At 39.2% G+C, this 24,753-nt stretch overlaps 1 protein-coding gene across 3 annotated transcripts in view; it reads right to left on the bottom strand.

Annotated features, from left to right (window-relative positions):
• duox (dual oxidase) overlaps positions 1–24,753 on the bottom strand; it is an 86,923-nt gene that overhangs the window by 34,438 nt on the left and 27,732 nt on the right. For all 3 annotated transcript variants that reach the window (XM_051920610.1, XM_051920611.1, XM_051920612.1), the window contains exons 8-15: positions 19,798–19,858; positions 19,407–19,503; positions 16,054–16,144; positions 13,969–14,071; positions 12,447–12,619; positions 11,186–11,361; positions 7,910–8,019; positions 7,312–7,449 (exon numbers count right to left, since the gene is read on the bottom strand). In XM_051920610.1, coding sequence (XP_051776570.1) covers positions 7,312–7,449; positions 7,910–8,019; positions 11,186–11,361; positions 12,447–12,619; positions 13,969–14,071; positions 16,054–16,144; positions 19,407–19,503; positions 19,798–19,858 — 949 coding nt within the window. The remainder of the gene's footprint in view (positions 1–7,311; positions 7,450–7,909; positions 8,020–11,185; positions 11,362–12,446; positions 12,620–13,968; positions 14,072–16,053; positions 16,145–19,406; positions 19,504–19,797; positions 19,859–24,753) is intronic.

The following is a 24,753-nucleotide window of genomic DNA, read 5'->3' as shown; positions in this document are numbered from 1 at the left end:
CTTATTACAAATCATCCAAAAAGCATGGGGATCATTCAGGTGCTTCATGGTAAATATAAGAAGAACATTATGTTCTTCTAGTGTTAGCAGTAGTTTCCACGTTGCTGCTCTCCAGTGAAGCCCATTCACGTCTAGTGTCTGGACTGTGGAGTCATACATACTGATCTTTGCTGTGGCAAGAACAGCCAACCAATTCATTGAATTTACTTAAGGAACTTTCAAACATTCCTGGATAACTGTGCTGTGCCCTTGGGAGTAAATTTGACAGGTAAGTTACTCCTGGGAAGATTCACAAGTATTGCAGGTATTTTCTGTTTGGAGATTATGGCTCACACGTGGAATCCAAGGGTCACATTTATAAAACATTTATAGTGTATGTATGAAAGTGCTGGAAATGTACGTATGCAGCTTTCCACGTAAAGCCAGGGATTGATACATGAAAACTTGATGAGGAAATACGCACATATTTATGGCAACTCTGACCCAAGTGTACACATTTCAGAAAAACTGGGAAATTACAACATCCTTGATCAAGTAGGAAAATGCAGCCAAACCAGCTAAATGATGTCTCATGTGTATAATAATTGATGTCACAAGGCCGTTATAAGAATGTATGTTGACGTGACAAACATATTACACATCAAAAGTGATTAACATAATGCACAGACTGTATTTTAGTTCCCTGTAAAGAGGGCCAGGGCTGTGGATTTGCACTGAAGAACCTTTTGGTTTTTTTCATCAGTTTGTATCGGCTACCTATTGTCACTTCTCAGGGAACTGGCCGATAGGTCAGGAATATCTCAGCAAAGCTTCAGCTCCATGATGCCTGCTGTTCTGGAAGCCATTAACACCAATCCGTGCGGGACTACATTGAGTTTGCGTATGGTGTGGGTGCACATACATAAAACAACATGTTTTTGCTGACACAGAAAGTCAATTTGCAGCAGTGGCTACTTTTTGTAATGTAATCTGTGTACCAAATACCACACTCATATTGCAATAAGGAAAACTAATAAGAACAAACCTGCTTTTGTTAACCATGAGCCATGACATTCCATTCATGCACATGTCATCTGTAATGCCAAGATGAAACTGACAAACACCACAGTTCAGAGTCTGGGTCAACCCTTGATTCATTTATTTGAGGCAATGTAGCCTTGGTAGATGTGATGGAACTGTTTGTAGTGGCTGGATTGTTGGTATGGTAACTGGGTGAACTCTCAGTGTTTCATATGGCCTGTGCTATTCAATGTAACAGCAGTCATGTCTTTACTTATTCCAGGTGATAGTGGGTACACAGTCAGATGCTGGCACCTTAAACCTTTCCTTGAGCCCCAGAACGGTGTAATTCTGCACATGATATTGTGTGGTCAGTTGCAGAGTGCAGCCAGATATTCTCAAAATGCAGATGGTGGGGTCTCGATATGTCAGAAGGGAGGCCAATGAAGTTCGGCAGCATTGTGACTTGCATATGTACTGTAGGAGGCTGGTTAGCATAGTCCATATACGGTTGGTTCAGGGCAGCAAAAGGACGGAATTTGAGGTGCGTTCATGTAGGCAAGACGATTGTGATTTATAAAGATAAATTGTGTTGAACTGTGCACACCTCAGGTTTTATAAATCAGAAGTAATGCTGTGCAATATCCAGAACTGGCAAACATAGACCCTCGGAACATATATAAATCATAAACGTGAGTTTTGATTTTCTGTTTCTTTTGTTACTATACCTCTCCTCTGATACAGCACCTGATTGAACATAAATAATAAATTCCTTTGTTATTACAATAAAATGGAATGTACTGTAGAATCTTAACAAACCGGTATTTTCCAAAGTAATGCCCCCAGTTATATAAACCATCAAGCACCGCACTGCAGGCGAAAAAAAGAACGGAAAGGTCCCCAGTTTATTTTCTTCATTATTTATTGACTGATTGATTGATTGGATGGCTACCTGTTTATGTACACAGTCGTGTGCTTAGACTGGGAATTGTGATAGCCAATAATTTAAATTGAAAAAATAATACTGTATTAACTTTCTCTCATTCAGCACACCACTTAACAGGAATCGTTCCCTGTGGACTGACGGACAAACGTTGCTACCAATGAGTGTTTTCCTTTTGTTTCGCCATGGTACCTACTACCCTTTCCGTAATCTTTTACTTGCCACCCCTCTGACTGTGTGCACGTCAGCTGTAATTTTGCATACGGCACCATATTTAATTCTGCGCGTCACCACTTCGATTGAATGTGCATATCACCATGTTTAATTGTGCGCAGGGCCATCGTAATCTCCAGACTGACAGGAATCAAACACAATTTCTCTGATCTCTTCAGGAATTTCGTTTGACTGTGGCATTACATGCATCTTGAATCACCACTAGCACATTGACCCGGATGATAAGGGTCATATTAAATAGGTTTACATCGGGCAAGGTTGGCTGTAATCAAGCCTGGCTGAGTTCAAGCACCGGACTCCAATTACCCCTTTAACTGGGTTGATTAAACTAGGAGGAAATCACCGTAAAGGTGATAATCGGTACTGGACAACTCTGTTAATTTGATGACTGAAGTATTAAAAAAAGGTTTTTTAATTCTCCTGCTCTTTACCCGATATATTCAAAGATCTGAAAGCAGTCACTGTTAACTAACAATGGAAATCAGTAAGGGGCAGCTACTTCTTCATGGTACTTTAAATTCAGTTGATCCTATTTTTTGTTAGCTATTCCAAAGTTCAGATAATAAAAACACACAAGGAAACAATGAATTTATGTGATCTTGTATTACATTTGTTTATTATATGCTTTATAAACTGGCACCTTCTGCTTTGTCAGGGTACACTTTGTATAGGAAAGGAGTTAGTAATGTGTGTTCTCATGAGAAAGGAAATCATGAAGGGGTTCTTCAATTCAAAACAAAGCAAAAATGGACTGGAGATTAGCTGAGCACCCAGCAGCCAGAATTTATGTCAAGTTTCAAGTTCTGTGCTATTGTGAATCAGTACCCACTCATGTATTTCCATCAGTGGAAAAATACCTGGGCAGTGGCAACCTTGGGTCAAATTATGACAAAGTTCATGATGAAGACGTGTAGCTAGGCCTGTAATCAGTTTCACAGTGTGTCTTGACATATGATCGGTGCAGTCTAAAGTGTCTGGATGCATCTGAAAATGCTCAACAGATTTAATTTATGGTGTGCAGCCATGACTAATGAAGAGATAACCAGAGAGAGTGGGAGGCTCTGTGTTAGCTGACCCCACATGTGACTTTGAACTTCCTTGTATATCCATCCACAAAACAAACAAATAAGGGACAGACATGAGAGCACCGCTTCCTCTAACATGCATTCCCTTACGTCAAAAAATAGCCCAAATGAACAGTCGAGCGCATTACGTGTGCATCTTCTTGAGCCATAACTTAGTCCTCCACCTTTCCACTTAACAGAGGCAGGTCATTTCAGAAAACTGTAGCTATTCTTCAGTGAAATACTCAAGAAAAGCAATAAAATAAAATGTTCAAATCCATATTGTTGATAAAAAAGACTGACTAATTCATATTATTGTATACACGCACGCACACATTCATTTTATACACTATACACACCATTTATGTACTGTATATTAATATTTTTGTAAATAAAAAGTGCACATTCCATCACTTAGTTTAAATAGTTGTAAATATATACACAAGGCGAGAGACATTTCATGTATGATTATTACCCTATACTATCCCCATCCATCCATTTTCTAATCTCCTTACTAAGTTTAGGGTAACAAGGAGCCAGAGCTCATCTCAGCTACACTGGCCACAAGCCAGGAAGCAATTCTGGATGGAACACCAGTCTCTCACAGAGCCCCATCATATATACTCAAAGGGGTTGTCACAGACGGCCGGAGTCCTTGTCCGGCCAGGACACCTCTTCACTGAGGGGACCAGGGGAGCAAGCATGGACAGAACAGTACCTCCCCCGGAAAGCTAGATTGCATCACCCATAGGTAGCAGTGGTGTAGGGCTCCATGGGAGATGGAGTTCTCTACTACCCTGTTGGAATCCGGGGGTGTTGCCAGGGGGTGCTGCAGTTGTTCCTGAGTCCGGGTGGGCGGTTATTCTGCCACATCTGGAAGTGCAGCTGGAAATATGTCATCAAACACCTGGTGCACTTCTGGGTGTGCTATAAAAGGAGCCAGCAGCCACCACTTCGGGAGCCAGAGTCGGGAGGAAGGGGACTAAGCTTGCCGGAGAGGAGTGGAGAAGAAAGATTGAGAAAGTAAAGTATGGTTTAGAGGTGATTTGTGCTTTGGACTGTGTTGTCGGTTCATGGGGACAGGGAAGATGTTCCCCTCGAGCGAAGAAAAACAAAAAGCATCTTTGTTTTTATTAGTGTGCCTCCCACATCTGTCTGGGTCGAGTTAAGCGCTGGTATATCGCCATCATTGTCACAAGGTCCAGCGTTGTGCCACCAATTAAGTTAACACACACCTCTTTGAGAAGTGGAAGAAAAACTAGAGTACCTGGGGAGGCAAACAAATGTCAAGCCGACATGATTGTATCCCATCCAGGCAACTCCTTTGAACCCAAGTGGAGGTGCTAAAGGGAAGTAGATACTCCGACTTCCAGTCTTAAATTTTCATGGACAGGACATCAAGGCATAACTGAGAACTGGAATGTATAGCAGAGTATGAAGGCACTGGAATGAGAATCGGCACCTTCAAATCTAACGTCATGGCACTCTTTCAGAAAAAATGTGGCAAGTTTCCTGCAAGTGTACAACAAGCAGCTGCCCCATGTATAGGAGTTAAAATGACTTGGGATCTTATTGGTAAGGAGAGGGTAATCTTATAGAGCCAGATGTATAAGACATACATCTTGAGATAACACGGAGTGAATTGTGTGTAAGAGTGAATGGGAACAAATTTACTCAGTTTGAAATTTCTAAACCAATCCAAAGTAGAGCTCAGAGTAGGAGGCAGGAATTTAAATAGTAAAGAAAAAATGTGGAAAAAATGATGATGAATGCAAGAAGGGGTAGGGTGATGCCTCACCGTTTCAAAGTTAAGAGTTTTCTTACTAGTCTGGTCAGCATTTGTGAAATTTGTACTGTGGTTTCCTTCCATATTCCCACCAAAAACAAAGGGCTATAAGTTATAATGGTGAGTTATGGGTGTGTTCATAAGCAGTGGCCACTGATGGATTGGTATCCATCTAGTCTAGTTTAAAATGTGCCACCTAGTGTTGTCTGTTTAGACACTAACTGCCATCATCTCTAATGTTAATAGTGGGTTCTACAGTCTTGACAGGCTTTTATGGAACACATTTCAAATGAATATCAGCTAAAACAATACTCATGCTTTTCATGTGACACACTCTATTAGCCCCAGGTGTGGCTCAGAGATACCATTACAAGCAAATCTGCATTTTTTAAATGCTCAAGTCTAATACCTCTGACAGTCCTTGAGAAAATTAATAATTGGACATTTTTAAGACACCACTCTTATTTTATCCATCTATTCAATAAACTTACAAAATGCTTAACCCAGTTTCAGGATTACAGAAACACAGAACCTGTTCAGGAGCATTAGGTAAAAGACAGGAACCAACACTTGATGGCATGGTAGTTTACCAGTGTAGGATACTGGAGCGACTGTGGACATTGGAATATTGTATTAATCAAATCACCACGGACAAACCGACTACAAATTTCTTTTCTAAGCACTTTATCAGTGGTAACTTTGTTCACAAATCAAAAAGTGACAGAGCCGTGTTTTTCATCTGATGGGAGAAAAGAAATTGTTGCCTGTCTCAGACGAGCCATCAGAGAGACTGGACAATTAAAGTTCATTAAGTAAGCATCCCTTGCTAGCCAAACTCTTTCTCAGAAGATATGATAAAATTCAATGTAGCCTGTTTGGTTACACAGCACATCTGTTTTGGTGTTTTCTGACATCGAGGCCGAGTCTGTTATGTAAGCACCGCATTCCTTGGAGTCTAGCAGTCTCACCTCATTCCATCTGATAAGCCATTGCAGATCAATAGTTATGTAATCATATCACAGTCTGTGTTTCCAGTCGGTGCACCAGAACTGGTTTTGTAATTTGCCGCTGGCTGTGTAAGTTTACATAAAAAGGTTGGAACCCAAGGGTAACTTGGAAGATTCTAAGGCAATCTCTGAGAAAACGTGCGTGTTCTTAGCCATTACATATCATGTACTGTTTTTTGGAATCATATTATTTCTGTTACTTTTTATAATTTGGGGTTTGCTAGTTAAATAAATTGTTAAGTTCTATAATCTATGTCCAATCTTTCACTCTGCTAACAGAGAGAGAGAGAGAGAGAGAGAGAGAGAGAGAGAGAGAGATAGAGAGAGATAGAGAGAGATAGATAGATAGATAGATAGATAGATAGATAGATAGATAGATAGATAGATAGATAGATAGATAGATAGATAGATAGATAGATAGATAGATAAAGTGTATTAACATTATAAAGGTATTATCCTCTTTTCCTGTGGGCACATGGTGTTTAAAATAAATAAATAAATCACCCTCTGATGTTCACACTTTAAATATTCTTAATTAATAACTATTCTGTTTATAGACAGGCTTTGAATTAAGTGTAATAAACATTAAGTTAAGCTGCTTAGCCTCTGAAACACATGCTAATGAATAGTACTTAGCCTGTGACGTTGCATATGAAATATTACTCATGTAATACTCGCTAAGAAAGCTACTTAACCTCCTATACATAACCTCGGGGGTTAAGAGCCATTTAATTAGTGTGTGTTTTATAATGAAACTTCAGGGACTATTTCTTTCTAAAAGCTATATAATAATAATAACTTACAAATGATAATAAATTAATGTCAGCTCAAACATCACAGTAACTTATAATCATTTCATAACTTACAGCAAAAGTAATCTTTAAATATGAATAAAAGAATGGAATCAGACTAGGAGATCCGCGCCCTTATTTCATCATTGATTAAATAGTGTGACATCTGTAGCTCAAAAGAAAGTGAAATAAACAGTTAAAATAATAACCAGAAAATGCATAAATTAGAAACCTGCTTCAAAGGCCTACACTGGTGAGCTCACTGTGGAATTATTATACCTGCAAAGTACTTCAGGTTTGTCCACTGTGTTACACACGGAGTACTACCACCGAGTGGCGTATGCAGTGATATGTATACATTCTGTTTTGATGGACATATATGTGCGCGCGCACACACACACACACACACACACACACCAGTAAAATGAAAGATCATTAGAAATCCACAAAAATGGCAAAGGGTCATTACTTTGACACAGTGTCCTACCTAGAGGGAAGCAGATAAGCACTGCCAACACAATTCCAAAACCAGCTTCACTGCCAGCAAAGTAGTCCAGTGTGGTGACCTTTGTGCAGGGGTGGAGATGTTCAGCAGTCAGCTGCTGGGGTTGTGGACAGGGGTCACCTGGAATAAAGACATAAGAGAAGAAAGAGCTTTACTGGGAGTGTATTTTATGTTAAGACTTGTATTGTTACACCGATAAGATTAGTGATATGCACAATCAGTACAACTTATGTTGACATGTCAGATCTTATAGCAAGCTGCTCCTTAATATTAACCAATGCTCTTGGAATTAATGTCTAATCTGTAGAATGATACTGAAATCTTTTTAGGAACTTTACTGCTCAGACAGGTTATCGAAAAGGTAAATTCACCCAATGACAAAACAAACCCGAGTTAGAATTGGAGCTCTCACGCCAGGATGAAGGGAAATCATGTAATGTAACGATAGCAGGGGATAGTGACTGGGTGTGCGCCACAAGTGCATAATAATAGAAATCAGTAAGTCTCACACTTCCTATCTGAAAGCCTTCATTCTTCTCCCTCCCCATACCCCCCAAATATAATCCTTAATCCTACTTACCTGAATGCCAGTTAAACACACTTTCTTGGAAGGTTCCATTGATAACTGAAAGCAACACTGTGCTGAAAGTGGTATTTCGAATTTCCTCAATTTCTTTATCGGTAAACAGCCTGCAAAAGACACAGTATTCTGGATGTAATGATTGCAGCCTTTAACAAAAACCTCTGCCTGCAAGACTTGCAAATGTTACGACAAACCAAATTGCAGTCAGTATAATGTAAGAGGCTGTTATTTAGAGTTTCAGGTTTACGTGCAATGACTTCTGACAAGACAGGCCACTCAAAATTTTTGCCGGGGGCACAGAGGCTGATTGCTAATATTACCAAAACTCAAAAGTGAATGGGGAAAATCACTCCATCACCATAAAGTTTCACAGAAAAAGGTCTTCAATAGTCACATGCCGGCCAAAGGGCAGCTTTCACTAATAAAGACACATTTTTCAGTTCTCCTCTTGCTCAGAATTTCTATTTGGATTTGATGTAGTACAACTTGATTATTATACTTTATATACACAATAAGGCACCAAGACTGAGTGATCTACAGCATGAAAATAAAATAGCACAACTTTCTCCATAGCCTAGAAGAGTGGAATGCACATTGATAAGTGACTACGGGTATGTTTTGAGACTGGATACAGGGTAGATTATTAAATGTGGAGGGGGACTTGACCTGGATTAAGAAGACCCATATACACTCTTCTTTTTTCAGCCACTAGGGAGCCCCAGGACCCATTTCCTGAACCAGAGGCATGGAGAAGCCTTGTCATATTATGACTACACTGGATGCAAAACATGAACTGACCCTGACCCATCACACTTGACACCGATTCACAATAGGTCACCTTTGACATTAAAAGTGACCTAATGGGCTAACCTTTACGATGACTGAGAAAAGGTCACCCACCAACAGGGAAGAAAGCAAAAACTCCATACAGTCAGAGTCTACATGTAAGGAGTTTGTTGCTTCCTCAGTAATTCCTGGAGGACACAGTCACTGCTTTGTACAGCAGTTCCCAGTGGAAAGTCTCAACTGTGTGCAACTCGTGCAGATGAAGGGAGTTGGATGAGAAAGAGGTGAGAGGTTAACTTGTATTCTCTGCTCATCACCCAGGAAGTGGAGGAATTGAGCAAAAAACTGTCTCACACACCTCCTATTAATTTTTTTGTTTACAGTACAAATGACCCAACCGTGTTTACTTTGGGAAAGGTCAGCATGAGGCGTTTCCTTATAAAACTTAAGAGCGGGTGACAAGGTTAATAGGGCAGTCTGCCAACTAGTTTCAAGTACGTGAATTTTGTGGATACACAGCATTTATGGATTGATTAGAACAAGGAGTGGATTAAAAGACTTTATGAAAGTGCGTAAATGAAATATTGCAAGAACAGGCCCATGGAAGTCTTGAGCAATGATGCTCCATACCATGCTAAAGTACAGCACAAAAAAGGATAACCTAACTTAAAGATAACAGCACAAAAAAAGACAAGTTAGAAAATGTACGAGTGGTGTAACATTCAGGTGCGTTTGTCAACTAAGTTAACTGATATGAAAGAACATTTCACATTTTTCCAATTACGTTATCCTAGACTCAGTTATCACATTTTTGTTTATTAAATACTTCTGTAACAATGAGTCACATTCAAAAGTAACAGTGATAATAGAACGTAGGTGTATGTGTTAGTAGACTACATCAATATGTGCTTTTTAACAGCACTTTACAATGTAATTTTTTTAAAAATGTAGCCTAAATATACTTGTGGTGGCTTAATTGCTTTCTTAAACAACCGAAGTCTAATTAAAAAAATATATATATGCCACTGATTGATGTGTGATTGTGGTGGAGGGTCTGTGACTAAAGGAAGTTCAATTTTCTTAAATCATCATTTTTAAAAGTAAACCCAATAGAGTAGTAACCCAATAATTGCCAAATGAAAAATAACTATTAAGAAAATGAACAATATTTGCATAAAATTACTATTAATATTTCAGGTTTTTTTTTTCTTTTCACAGGGTAATTAATTCCCCATTTAGCTATTAATTGTAGTTAAAAAACAGTAATTCATTAAAATATCTAAATAACTAAGAACTTGGAAAGGAACCAATTTATTGTGTAACAGGAATGCCAAAGTGACAGTTATCTTAAGGCTTTTTAATTCTAGTCTTAAAGATACACGGAAGAAGGGGCATCTAAATGCATGGGCACGCTGGGCAGTTGTCCAGGGCCCCACGACCATAGGGGCCCCACGCTAATCTATGTATGTTGTGACTTGCTGAGTAGTTGTGTAGTTTGGGGCCCAAATGCACTGCTTTGCCCGGGGGACTATAATACTGTTAAGACAGCCCTGCACGGGAGCAAAAGCGGCTCTTCAGGTATGGATAAACAGTAACCCTGGCTCAGTCTGTTGTACATTTTACCACTAAGTGACTGTTTCAGCACAGCGCAAACTGTAATCCTACCCTGTTTTTGTTACTTGTGACACAGCCTTTTTGGTGTGGCGCAGAAAACTGTATTCCACGACACTGTCCTTGTTGCACGTCTAGCTGCTACGATCCTAATAATAGTCAGATAATTTTAGTTCAGTTAGTTCAGTACAATTGCTTGTGTAACTGCTTTCCTCTTCCATTCTTTGCAAGAGAAATGATTCATTCTTATTTTATTTTTTTACTCTTATGGGTACCTTACCTAAAGCAATAGGAGAAAAGTGCTGCTGTATATGCTGCTTACACACGTGTATCCTTTCCATAGTAATGTACTGAGATCTGAGCGGCTGTTAAACGAATAAAGGAGGAAAATATACAAAATGTACAAGCTGCTTCAACTGCTGTGAAGATTAAACTGAAACAGTCAACTAATTTGCAGTTGCCAATGCGTTTCAACTGGAGATTTTGAAATTTCAGGACTTTGTTCAGCACGGTACATTTAAGATGTCTCAGTGAAAACAGAACTGCCTTGACAAATTTCTTGAAAAGTGAGTGTTTAAAAATTCAACAAAAATCACTTCACAGGGAGCAGAGTTTTCTTTGGACAGACATTCAGGGCTATTGCAATAGGTGCTTCGCGTATTACATGTGAATGCACCTTGAAAAAAAAGAGGCAAGTAACAAAGTGCATATGAGAGGAAGATGTAACCAGAATTCTACTAAATTTTTATTTTTGTACAGTATATGCATACACAGTAAATGAACAGAATGATGAGTGACTCCCTCTTTCAGTAGCTATGAAGTACATATAAAACTTGCACAAAAGGAAAAAACAAAAACACACTAAAATTTACATACCCGTTTTGTTTGTTTTCAAACCAAAAACGATCTCCATTTCGAAGACGTGTAAATTGATCCAAAATGATGGCTGAAAACAGTTCTCCAGGACCCCCGTTTGATTCAAGCAGACCTCCAGGCAGGAGTTCAAGCTTTGAGATGTCATTTCCATAGAGTCGGGAGAGGTTTTGTAAAACCTATTGTGGAGAAATGGACAGTTATTAAAACTGGTCAGTGGAGTAGAAATGGAGCTGGGAACTCTCAAGTTGCTGTCATTCTGCACACTAAGGCCTTTGGAAAAACTGAAACATAAGAAATATTCAGACTTAGAACTAACTACGTGTCAACTTTTACATTAATACACTATATGCCGTTGCTTTGACCATATTAAAATCTTAAAGTTAACTTGTCTCACTACTGCTGCACCAAAGTCATCTTGCACAAAATCATTCTATCTAGCCAACCATTCAGGTTTTCAAACTAACAATTCCATTTCTTGAAAGCATCATAGTTAAGTATGGTGGCATTTAGACAACAAACGTGACATCCCTCCAGCCCAGGATGTATTAAAAATCAGAACAAGAAAGATCAATTTGTTTAATCTGTGGATTTAAAGGTATGTCTAGTTTAAAAAGAGGTGAGAAGCTCTGCTTTAACAGTCTTGAGCAAAGAACATTTTATCTACTCTATCTATTTAAACATGTTTAAGGCAACAATAAGCTAACTTCAGAAGATGCCAGCTAACCATTAGGGTATCATGCAAGCTCATGGAACCAGGTAGAGACAAAGGGAAAAGCCAGTGCAAATCTAGTGTATATTTTCCATTTGAATTTTCTAGTTATGAACAGCTGTCTTTGATTTTACTAATCTCATAATAACAGAGAATGGTATAAAACTTTATAAAAATTCCTTTAAGTTAGCTAGCTAGTACAATATTTTACTCACTATTTTTGCATGTTTAGTTTAGTTGTGGTATCCACACCTTAAATCATCAGAAAGATCAACTTCAATCCAAAAGAATTCATCCAGATGACTTGAAACAAACTTAATCTGCAATATTGACTAATAAATGATGTCACCCATCTCCCAAGCACAACTAGCACTCTTTGGAAGTGAGATTTGTCCTTACCAAGTTAAACCGAAAAGGAGTTCCATTGTCACAAATTTTTGAGCACTACAGAATATTTGCTGTATGCTTTATGAAACTTCACTTAGTAGATCATACATTATGTACTCTGCACAGAAGACTTGGCTATTCTTATTTATAGAGCTCTTCTCTTACCTTAGGTGCAGTCTGGTTCAGTTCAGGGTTTATGTCCTCCCATTTCTGAATAGGGTTCAGGCCAAAAGCTATTCGTACTTTGTTGTATGGAGGAAGGCCATTGTCACGTCCTCTTTGAATACTGAGAGCCATCAAATCAGAGCGTGAAAATCTCATGGGTCCATACATGTAATCTGCATGGCAAAACAAGTACACAAAAAGTTCAGAAAACCTGCTAAATAACAATTTATTTCTTGTACAGCCTGAAAAATCACACAAGGAATGTCTTGATGGGCTGTAACAGGCCCGTTTGTTTTTTTTGATAGACCCCAAAAAAAACAAAACAAAAACCTTGTTGGGGAAAAAGAAAATGGAAGAAATCTTGGTAAAAGTAAGTCCAGAAAGAGGCCCCCTTTTAGGTAATTGGGTGTGCAATGGATATCAAAAATTGGGTAAATACAATACATAAAAAAAAAGAACACAAGTAATCCTCGTCACAAAGCTAAATGGGCAAACTATCACCGCCATCTCAGAGATACAATGCAATAGTACAAACTAAAAGGCAAAATGCAAAAATAGATGATACCACTCACTAAATACAGAGCTATCACATACTGTATAAGGCAGGGATCTCAAACTCCGGTCCTGGAGGGCCGCAGTGGTTGCAGGTTTTCATTCTAACCCTTTTCTTAATTAGTGACCTGTTTTTGCTCCTAATTAACTTCCTTTAAATTAATTTTATTTGACTTGCTCTTGAAGACTCAGACCTCTTAATTGTTTCTTTTTCCTTAATTAGCAGCTAAACAATAATGATACAAAATGAGCCAAAACATGACCAGCAAACTGTGTCCATCATATAATATCTGAAAATAAAGAAAGATGAAGATCTCAGGAGTGCTGATCTGCTCAGGTCTTAGAAAAGAAAAAATCAACAATTTTAGAAATGTCTGCTATTGCACAATGAGAGCAGCAATGAGCCATGGAATTAAAAAACAGGTTTAATTAATGACAAGAATCCGCACCTAATTAAGCAACTGGTTAGAGTGAAATTGGTTGGAGTTTGAAGCCCTGACTTAGTTGGTCTTCTGTTGGCTCACTCACTTCACATTTCATTTTTGTTTGGGTGCTGTTTTAGGAAAGAAATGAAGCAATTCAGAGGAACGATGAAGAAATTCAAGGAAACAAATCTTAAAAAAATAAGTCTATTAAAATTAATTCAAAAGAAGTTAATTAGCAGCAAAAACAAGTCACTAATTAAGGAAAGGGTTAGAATGAAAACCTGCAGCAAGTGTGGTCTTCCAGGACCGGAGTTTGAGAACCCTGGTAATAAGGATACAGATTTGTTCAAATGTATCAAACATGGAAGTAGAAACTATTTAACATAAATGAAAAACAACAATATCTTTCCATCAGCTTAGTGAAGAACCACTGCCAGACTGTATAAAAGGAGTCAGACAAGCCAGGATTCTGACTTTCAATGGGCTGTCTGAAGGAAAAATGGACATCACACCAGGCAGGCAACAAAATAAAATTTGCCATCTACCTCTTAAGTCTTCAACTACAATGTTGTCTTCTTTTTCGGCAATCTGTGAGGCCATTCCCATTATTAACTCATCCACATCTTCTCTAGTTTTTAAATTGGGGTTCTGCAGATTACGAAACAAAAAAAGCATCATGGTAGCTTTTATCAAACTACCTTGACTTACAGGCATAAGGTGTACCATAGTACTAATCAGCAAAACAGGACATCATAGAGGCATAACAGGAATGTGTTAAAAATATGAAATATATGTGGTACTAACTTTAAATGCAGATGATTACAGAAGAGATGGATGAGCAAAGTGGGAGCAACAGATTAATTTATAATTTCTCTCTATCCGCATGCCTTGAGTTTAATCCCGTAACACTTGTGATATGTACATATTAACATGGCTGTATGTAACAGCCAAGAAGATAAGAGAAAACACTCAGTCTTTATCATTACTAAAACTGCTCCCATATCACAAAGCCACTGAAGGACTGACTCAGGATTGATACCAAGAGTAATTTTCTCATATACTTCAATCAGTGCAATTATTAAGCTTCAAGGTAAAGTTGATTCCAGAGTAATTGGAATATTTGATCATTACTGCTCCATAATAGAATGAGTCTTACCCCAAAGAATGCCCAAGACTACAGACTGTAAAGTGAAAACATTTGGGTGCAATCTGCTAAGTAGGCACATCTGAAAAATTGCCTATTAAATTGCCAATAAAACCCCATAGCACCATAAACCCCATAGCACCATGGGAAGAATACCTTAAAGCTAAATGTCATTTAAAAAAAGCTCTGTTGGTAGAGACTGTGAGTGAGTGACCTCCTAAAAGCTGTGTGCACTCAGATTGGCCTAAATGCTTGAGAGGGCCAAATAAAAATCAAGAACTTCAGAGAGATATGCCCAGATCTTCAAGATGTCTTCCTTACATTAGTGATGAATTATGCAAAGTCCCAGGCAACAACTGGAATACCAGTCAAGATTCAATCCCACTTTGTAACTAATGCTAATGTGAACAGATCTAGTTTATCCCATATGCAAGAATAGCTGAGACAAATTTAAATAAATAAATACGCAAATAAGTGCATTCTGAAATGAGAGAATACATAAGTAATAAAATATGTGAGCATACATAAATGTCAAAATGTTTTTTGTTGCTTATTTCTTATTTTATGAAATTACTTTTCCTGGTGAGGGTTGCAGTGTCATTCCTTTGCGCACTTGCTAGACAGATCTAGTACCTGGCTTTATTCTTGGTAATACAATAAGTTTAAAAATATTTAATATCTCTTGCCCTATGTGTACCTTCTGTGCCTTTTCTCTCTATCCTCACATGTTTGAACTTATCTTTACTGGCGCTCCCTTTTCTCAGACTCTCATTTTGAGGTGCCCTGCTTGCCTCCTGTCAGCTTTTAGACTTCCTGCCTTTATTCCTTTTTGGGTGTCTCACATTTGCACTTCATCTTCCAATCACGTCATTAAAGCCAAACTGACCAATCACACCAAAGTCAAATTAACCAATCAGGTTGCTCGTAGGGGCAGGACAAACACAGAGACCTTAGCATTCTATCATATTGTAAATTTTGTTATATCTTCATTTTTGTTTCAGTATATGGCACACAACGTGAATACACCCATCAAGGTTGAAAATCTGTCCCAAAATATTCCTCCACAATTCCAAACTGGGCACGCTTTAAGAAAATATATGGATGGACTATTTAGGTAGTAACAGCCTGGCTGCAGCCTTGATGGCCCCCCCCACTGCATACCCTCATCCAACCACCACACAGTTCACACTCTGATGGATGACATCACAGCACATTGGTCAGTAGCAGCTACTGGGTTTTTCTCAGTGATTCTAAACAGTCACCAAGGCTGGATGAAGCCATTCTGCGTTTTGAAATTCATTTAGGCATTCCGAACTGGAGGAAGTAAAGCAAAGGGAAAACATTTTCCACTTTCTCATTTTGCTTCAATAAAGGTCTTTGGGCTACATATAGTATTCCAGCAAAAATAAATGGAAACACATTACTCAGGAGAACATAAAACTTCACAACACTGCTATGAGGTCCTCTCAGTTTCAAACCGACTTACCTCTCTGCTCCAGTAGCTGTTACAGACTCGGAGTGCAGGTGACTTGCTGCCATCGAAATTGGTTACGCTGCGAAACTGACAGGCTTTGTTTCTGAAACAGCAATATGGACAGTTAATGATGGGTAATTCTTAAGTAATATGAATAATCTATATATATAATTCACTAAGTCCATGGTAAGCAAGACGCACACAAGACAGAGCCCCGCCCACCAACAATTCACTAAGCAGCCGACCATGGCACGCAAGACAGAGACCATGCGATACGCACGACAGAACCCCGCCCTCCAACTCTAACCCTCCTCCCGAGTCCACCCTCGCTCTTGAGGCACGCAACATCTCACCAAACACCGCCTCAGTCGCTTTCGTCTCTGCTACAGTCCACATGCACCTCTGAGCCACGTTGACTTTTCATTGTTCTTTTTGGTTCCGGCTGCTTTTCTATATATAATCCACCAAGTAGCCCGACCATTGGATACGCACACACGCAAGACAGAGCCTCGCCCGCCAACTCTAACCCTCCTTCCACGTCATGGGGTACGCACGCCAGAGCCTCGCCCACCAACTCTAGCACTTACTGTCGCCGGTTGCATTAACAAGCAACCTTTGTGGCGTCACATGCATGTACTTACACTGACGACAAATATGACAGCTCTTCCTCACGAACAAGATTTCGCAAAACGGGAAAAATGGAAAACCTGCAACATTACCTTCACATAGTTCAGAAATAAAAGGAAAATAATGTGGCGACATCGACTTCTCAACTGTGACTCAGGAACAACTCAGCACGCGAGGTATATTAAGCGTCACCAACGAAGACTTGCTATACCTTAATGAACAGGTACCGAAACTTATCCCTACCAACGAAGTAACTTTCACCAGCGTTGACTCCATTGTCACAGACGATCCCACACATCAACTTTCATTCCCTGGTGAATTTCTTAGCAGTCTTACTCCCACTGGTATGCCTCCGCATAAACTCAAACTTAAAATTGGTTCAGTCGTCATGCTCCTCAGAAACCTCATGCCAGCAAGAAGTCTCTGTAAAGGCACTAGACGGACTGTTACCAGCATTCACCGCAATGTACTGGAGTGTAAAACAATTGCAGCTGCTACCTCACAAACTGTCCATATTCCCCGGATTTCCCTGACCCCATCAGATTCAAATTTGCCTTTTACTTTTACACGCAATTTCCTGTTAGATTGGCCTTTGCAATGACAATTAATAAGGCGCAGGGACAAACTTTCAAAAAGATATGCCTGTATCTGGCAAAACCAGTTTTCAGTCATGGACAATTGTATGTTGCTCTCTCCAGAGTTTACATTCACTCACAATCGTATCCTCAAACCCACCCCATTTGGACAACTGTGTCTTTCAGGAAGTGTTCACCCATCAATAAATAATTATGCGGCGTATGCTATGCCACGAGTTGGCTAGTTCTTAAGTAATACAGTATTTTATATGACACACAAGGCTGTCTTAATAGCATCATAGGCCCCCCGGGCAAAGCAACAAGCTGGGGCCCCTGCTTTTACAGTAAAACAGAAATATTCATAGGCATCAGAAACACTGTGGGTCCCTATGCTCCAGCCATTGAGCCCAAATGTTAAGATGGCCCTGGTAGCGGATACAAAAGGAATTTGTCTGCATTAGTTTGTTTATGAGCATCTTCAGCACTGCCCTGACACTCCTCTAGCTTTCCATTCGATATTTTGTGATGCATCAGGAACACGACAAGAGTGAAATTATTAACATCTTCATTTACAGGTGCAAACCTAATATAAAAAGCTTACAAAAAATTTACACATAAAACTATTCAGTTGTTTCCTTTTCATTTTTAAAATACACATGCTCTTTATCAATCTCTTTTTAAGACCATTTCATTTGGCCCCTGGTTAACGTCTGCCAATCAGATAATAACAAGTTAACACAACAACTTGTCTCAACCAGTTTGCATTTCCGCCAAAAAAGACAGGTTTACATTTATTAAATCGATATTCTATCACTCAAATGTATTCATCCAATCAGCAAGCACTTTAGACTGGAATGACTTTTCCAATCATTTCTGGAACTTAACGGAAGGGCGGAGCATTAAGTTTGTTGAGATGATGCAGACAGAACAGTACAGAGTCTAACGACAATAAAAACGTTTGCTATTTAAATATCTTAACGATTAATTACAAATTGTATGAAGCGATAAAAATGAGTAGGGCTAACAGCTGCATATTTGTGAATTAACAAAATGAAAAGTACATTTGCAGACAATAGGATGGGCAATTTATGTAGGAACCATTTATTAGTAGCTGAGCATGACTTGCACAATGGTGTTGTAAAAATAAGTGGAAAGTAAATCTACACAAACTTGGACTCCTTGTATGAACCAACCATTTACTGCATTCTAACAGTATTACCTGCAGGCAAGATTAGCTGACTAATATGTAGGTTATCATCTTATTTATAGAAGTAGAGGGAAAGAAATAATAATTATAAACAGAGTTGGTCAACCAGCTATTTTTTTGCTCTCCCTGGGATTTGCCATCATTATAACAACTCGCTTTTTTTTTTTTTTTTTTAGAGAGGCATTTGGCCGCACACTCATGCTGGCTGCGTGTATCAGCAAGTTTACCATGAATCATTGTTTGGTTCCTCAAAAGATTACTTTCTAACAATACGAAAACATTACTCAATCTGGAGGAAAAAAATACAAATAGAAAACAGAAAGTCAAGAGAAAAAAAAAAAAACAGTTGTCTGAAAGCACTGATAAAAATTAAACTTTGCCATGACTGTTGATAAGCTTGGGCTTAATAAAAATCATGTTTACATGTTTTCTGAACCCATCCAGAGCATATTTCAGGTATGTAAAGTTCATGGCAGTCATCAATAGCTGATGGATGAATGGAGTACAAGTCCTGGACAGAGCAGAAGTCTGTCACAAGACTCATTTATGTACACATCCACACGCACTCATATTGGCAGTATTACTATAGATGCCAATGAATCTACCCTGGCATGCTATTGGGATGAAAGAGGATACCCATCATGTGGGCATGGAGAGAATGGGCAAAAATCAGAAAACAATATACCAAGGACAACGTGAACGTGTTACCTCAGAAGGGGTTCCAACTGAGTAACATGAAATATCACACAAACTTATGTTATACACAGTAATAAAAAACAATTTAAGTAAGAGTTTTTGTTGATTTTCTTTTTATAGTTAACAGCTGAAGGGGTAAAATAATCTACACTATATACAGCATTATATATTACATATAAATTTTGAACTGCAGGATTGCACCACTTATCAAATGTCTAGAACAAAGTAGATAGTAAATTTCAGAATAAGGCAATGCAGACCTCATGTAGACTCCGGGGGGCACCATGGTGGCTCCAAACCTCATTGCTGCAGCTTGAAATTCTGGTGAGATGCCAGGATCTTCAAATTTTCTATAACCTGTCCAGAGAGGTCACCATAATTTCAGAAACAATTCTCACATACCAGAGGAGCACCATCATCACATTTTGGCTTTCTGCAGCTGGTCTCAGACACATCAAGGCCTCCTTGCTACTTTCTTGGTTAGCATGGAGACACTGTGTAGCGCGTGGTGGTCGCTCCGGCTTAGTTTAGTTCTACGAGTCTTGTAGAAGCTTACATTAGATGCCATTATTTACTCCCAAAAGTTACTTTGACCTTCCCCCTTTTCTGCTCATGTTGTCACCCCATGCAAGCCCCATGATTTTGCTTTACCTAAATATTGTGGCACTGCTGTTCCAAGGTAAGCAGGCAGCCATTCATAGAAGATAATTTTCTAAAAGACAGAGAGAGGATAAAAAAAATTAGTAGACGAGAGGAAAAACATCAATGAATTACAGCCTATAATAGATGGTTCCAATGACCAGACATAAAGCAGGGTCTGTGATGCTAGGCTTCATTTCTCCCAGACTTGAAGTGATGCCTGGTAGGTCTCAGTGCCTTTACTCTCTGGCACCTTCATAAGCTTGTCTTTAAGGAAATGCAAGAAAATTAAATAAAATACAATCTCAGTTATCTTCACTTGTTGAGCAATACCACATAACTGATATATGTAAGGGTTCACATGGATAGATTGATTAACCAAGATAATGAAACCATTGAGGAGAACGTGGAAGAGAGAACCAAGGGGGCCTTTCATTGTGGTCATCTTTTAGGTGGAAGAACAAAGAAAAGCAAAGCCACTGAAGCAGATTTCACAAATTCCCATCTCTTGTTCCTGTTATCCTCTCCTCTGCCCTCACATAAAATTTAAAACAGCACAGAGACTAATAGACATAGACACACTGGAGTAAGCTACGGTCTTTGAACCTGCACAGCGCCGAAGAACCTGCAAGGGGAACGTAGCTTCTTAGCACTTTGAAATGATGAAGGGTCAGCTGTATGATCATGAAATGAAACATCAGCACCAAAAGAACCCTTGTCAGAATATGGGCCATAAAAAGAACCCAGATACAGTGAGGAGATCCAATGTTTACATCTACTTGGGCTTATAAAACTTCAGTGGAAAGAACTACAGCACAAATGTGCACATGCTCAGAATTATGGTTAGACTGCTAAGACTGCTGTAAAAATGGCAAAATTAAAAAAATTACTGTACATGTGTGTTAAAGAGCCTGTTCAGTTGGGACCGTGTAGTGCTTTTGTGAAGGTGTGGGCAAATGGATGGGCACAGGACACAATGATGTTAACTTGAATGTTTAATTGTGTTTGTAATTTATCACCTGAAGGAGGAGAGTCAGGTGGGTTAGAAAGTTGACACAGTGTTAGAAAGCAGCAGTCCAAAAATGAAGCGGCAATTGACTGACACCGGAGTTTGTGATGTCCTGGGTAACGGATTATCTGTTGGATAAATGCAGTTTGTGAAACTCAAGGACTGTGTCTCGGATATGGATGTGAGCAACACTGGAGCACCACAAGGAACAGGCCTGTCACCGTTTCTCATCACTCTGCACACCTCTAATAACAAATATAACACCAGGTCATGCCACTTGAAGAAATTGTTAGATGAATCAGCACTTATGGGGTGTACTGAGCATAGGAGTCAGGTGGAAAGCTCTCTTTGTACAAAAAGAATTCTCTGCATCTTAATATCAGCAAAACCAAGGAACTGATTATTGACTTTCACCACACCAGAGATCCTCCGTGTCCAGTCACTATTCAGGTAGTGGATGCAGAGGTGCTGCACTCCTACAAGCACTTGGAGGTCCACGTCAATGACAGGTTGGACACAGAGGAACTATATGAGAAAGGGCAGTGTGGGCTCTTTTTTTGTTAGGAGTCTGCATTTCTTTAATGAAATCTTTTGCTTTTTCTACAATTCTGTGATGGCCAGTGCTACTTTCTAGGCTATGGTGTGCTGGACCGGTAACATTATTTCAAGAGAGGCCAACCGAATCAATATACTAATTAAAAGGGTACGCTCAGTTATGGGATGCACTCTGGACCTCCTTGTGGAGAACAGAACGAAAACTGAGAGCCATTATGTACAATTTGGCACATCCTCTCTGCTACACTGAATACTGAGGACTTTCAGCCAACAAATCATTCAGCAGAAGTGTCAAGAAACACTATGGAGCTTCTTTATACTGACAGCAATACATCTGCATAATGCCTCACCATGACTGGGACTGTCAAGTCAGACATTTTTTCTTTTTAATTTTCTACCTTTTAAGTCATTCTAGTGTGTGTTCAGACCACAGCATTTGTCTATCTATCTATCAATCTATTTAATGAAATTCTATAAAAAGCCACATTTCCCCATGGTGACAAATAAAGATCTGTTTATCTATCAATAAGGAATGCCTTCATCAATGTGTGGCTTTGCAAGCCATACCCTGACAAACAGGGATTCTTCAGGAGTAGAGAGTGAGCGGTCACATGTGGGTCTTCTCAGAATTTCTATGGACCACATCTTTATGGCCAGCAGTGAAGGCAAGCAGAGCAAAATACTTGGCCCAAGTTTATTTGTCCAGCTGACCTCCTGTAGGAATGAAGTGCAAGGTGGTAGAATTTCTTGTAGTGTTGTTGATCATCACAGTATGGCTACTGCCTCGATTACATCCTTACACCTAGCCACAAAGTATACGGCCTTTAATTGCAGCTTGCAGTGTGCACCCAACCTGTCATTAACAAGTAAGGAGCTCGCTGGCACAAGATGCTTGGTTTGCGGTGACTCAATCAGCTCTCACGGTGCTAATCCATCATGAGAGGTGAATCTGGGTGAACGTGCAAAAGAGTCTGGAACAGAAAGTAACTGGCATGCTTAAAATAGTCAGCTGGCCATATCTCCATTATAATGTCAATGGACTTGTATTGTTTTCAGTTTTTTTTTTTTTTTATTGACCATGGAAATGTTCAGTTCTACCGAGTACTTAATGTAATTTGCGTGTTTATGTATATAACTATCATACCACAATGGATAAGCGGGACACAGCCCTACCAGCAGCTCTGGGGGGAGCCATCTGGGGGCATCCTTACGACATATCCAAACCACTTCCAACTGGCTCTTCTTGATCTGGAGGAGCAGTGACTTTATTTGGACACTATCATCCCAGCCATCCTACAAAGAAACCTCATTTCTGCCATTTGCACTCAAAATCTCATGCTTTCGGTCATTACCCACAGCTCATGACCATTATAATAATAATAATAATAATAATTAATAATTATAATTGATGAGGACAGGGGTATAGAATAATTGGTAAACTAAGAGTATTGTCTTTATACTTAGTTTCCACTTCATCACCATGGATTGGTTCAGTATCACCAGCCATATTATTTAATTGTCTTTTTTAATTTAATTATTTTTTGTAGTACGTCAAGTTGCCTTCATGCCAGGTGCTACCCGCTGTTTTCCGGCTAAACTGGACTTGATCTATTGACACTGCAGCGTTCTCTATGCTCTTGGGTGTGTGCATATACACAACCTAAGTTTTGCAGTTTAGTAGAGCAGCTTAAGGACTAGAATTTCTTATTCTCAGCATTAAATGAGGACCACCTCTTTACAAAATGTATTTGCACTAATAGTACGAGCTTTTGAGAGTCAACGCTGTGTAGTACAAGCCAGTGGCAGTGTATTACATGTCCCGTTTTGTTCCCTTAAAGGATATCCAGTTAATGCCAGGAATGTATCAAGTACTGCTGATCTTAATGGGGCTAAGCGGCATTTTCGTTTTTAGTAACTGCTCAAGAGGACCACTTGAAGGTCTTAAATTTGAAGAACCCATAATGGAAGTCTTAGATAGTCTTATAGATTAGATTGATTAATAAACTTTATCTAATCTAAAGAAGCCAGTAGTTTTACATCTGAATCCTGGTGAAGAAATAAGAGGTAAGCAGATCATCGTTTTTGTCAGTTGTTTGCCAGCTACACAATGGTTAGCAGCTGCTACTAGACAGCCCAGGAGGCTTGGGTTCAGATCTTGTAGGGTGTGTGTGGCTTGCATGTTCTTCACAATTATTGTGGATTGTCATTTTCTTGTCAAAGCCATTCAGTTCTAAACTTGGTGTTGTTGGTTCAACTTTGGCAGTTCATAGTCCATATACATTCCTGACTGCAAGAGGTTGCAATATTTAAATCTATCTGGCTGTATTTTGTCAGATGATGATGATGACATCTGAGGAGATCACAGTGATCCAACGCAAGTACACCTGACACCAGCAACCTATTGTTTGGTTTTTTTTTTTATTATATTGTAATGCAAATGGTGTGTAAAGTTGCACATCTCGTTAGTCATTAGCAAAAAGAAACAAATATTAGTTAGGCCAATTAAAATTAGAGAAGCCTGCACACATAACAGAAAATTCTGGTATGGCCCCTAGAAATGATACTGTTGTAGTGTTTGTTACTGTATTATAGTCCGATTCTGTCTCAAAGAAGAGGTCTGCACAAAACTAAATTTAAATAAATAGATTGTTATATGAACATAATATGGATAAAAAATTCTGATGCTCTGCAATAAACAGTGGTCCATACACCAACCTTTCTGGTCCAGGTGCTTCAACTTGAACCACTCTTTAGTTCATATAGCAAATGCTATCACAAGGAACTTTTCAAAACGGCACCAAATGGCAAGAAAAACTAAAATTCAAACCCATAATCAGGGGACTGTGCAGAGCTAGCAAACAGCAAGCCATTAAACAAAAAGAGAACAGGAGTGAGTATGGGGAATTTTCTGGACTAGTCATGAGCATGAGGGATTAACATCTGACAATAGGTGGACACAACAACATGGTCTCAACTTCAAGTTAGCAAATACCAAAGTCAAAGTAGACCTTCAGGGTAAAGTCAGTTATCAACAACTGGCCTTCGCTCTTTAGACCCTTGCCACACATCACTCCCCATGACCTGGATGAGTGTACACAGAAGGTTCTTCCAAATGGATCATTTTAGGTCTTGAGTGTTAATATCTTATAAAAACATACAACTGAGACAAGAGAAGAATGAGACCAGGTGGTTAAAAACAATGGTCAATGCCTTCATTGCCTAACATACGCTCATATATTACATTTCTGGGGTCAGAGAAGAGGAGACCTGCTTGGTCAGTCCCTGCTTTAAGTGTGGTGGTTGGCTTGCTTATTGTCGTAATGCATGTTGGCATTCTCTCCCTTTATTTATTTGACTTTCCGTTGGTCACTTCTGCCTGTTGATTCAGCCTCTATCACGGACTT

This window comes from Erpetoichthys calabaricus, chromosome 17, assembly GCF_900747795.2.
Source record: "Erpetoichthys calabaricus chromosome 17, fErpCal1.3, whole genome shotgun sequence".
Classification (NCBI taxonomy): domain Eukaryota; kingdom Metazoa; phylum Chordata; class Cladistia; order Polypteriformes; family Polypteridae; genus Erpetoichthys; species Erpetoichthys calabaricus.
This window is presented reverse-complemented; position numbering and strand designations above follow the sequence as displayed.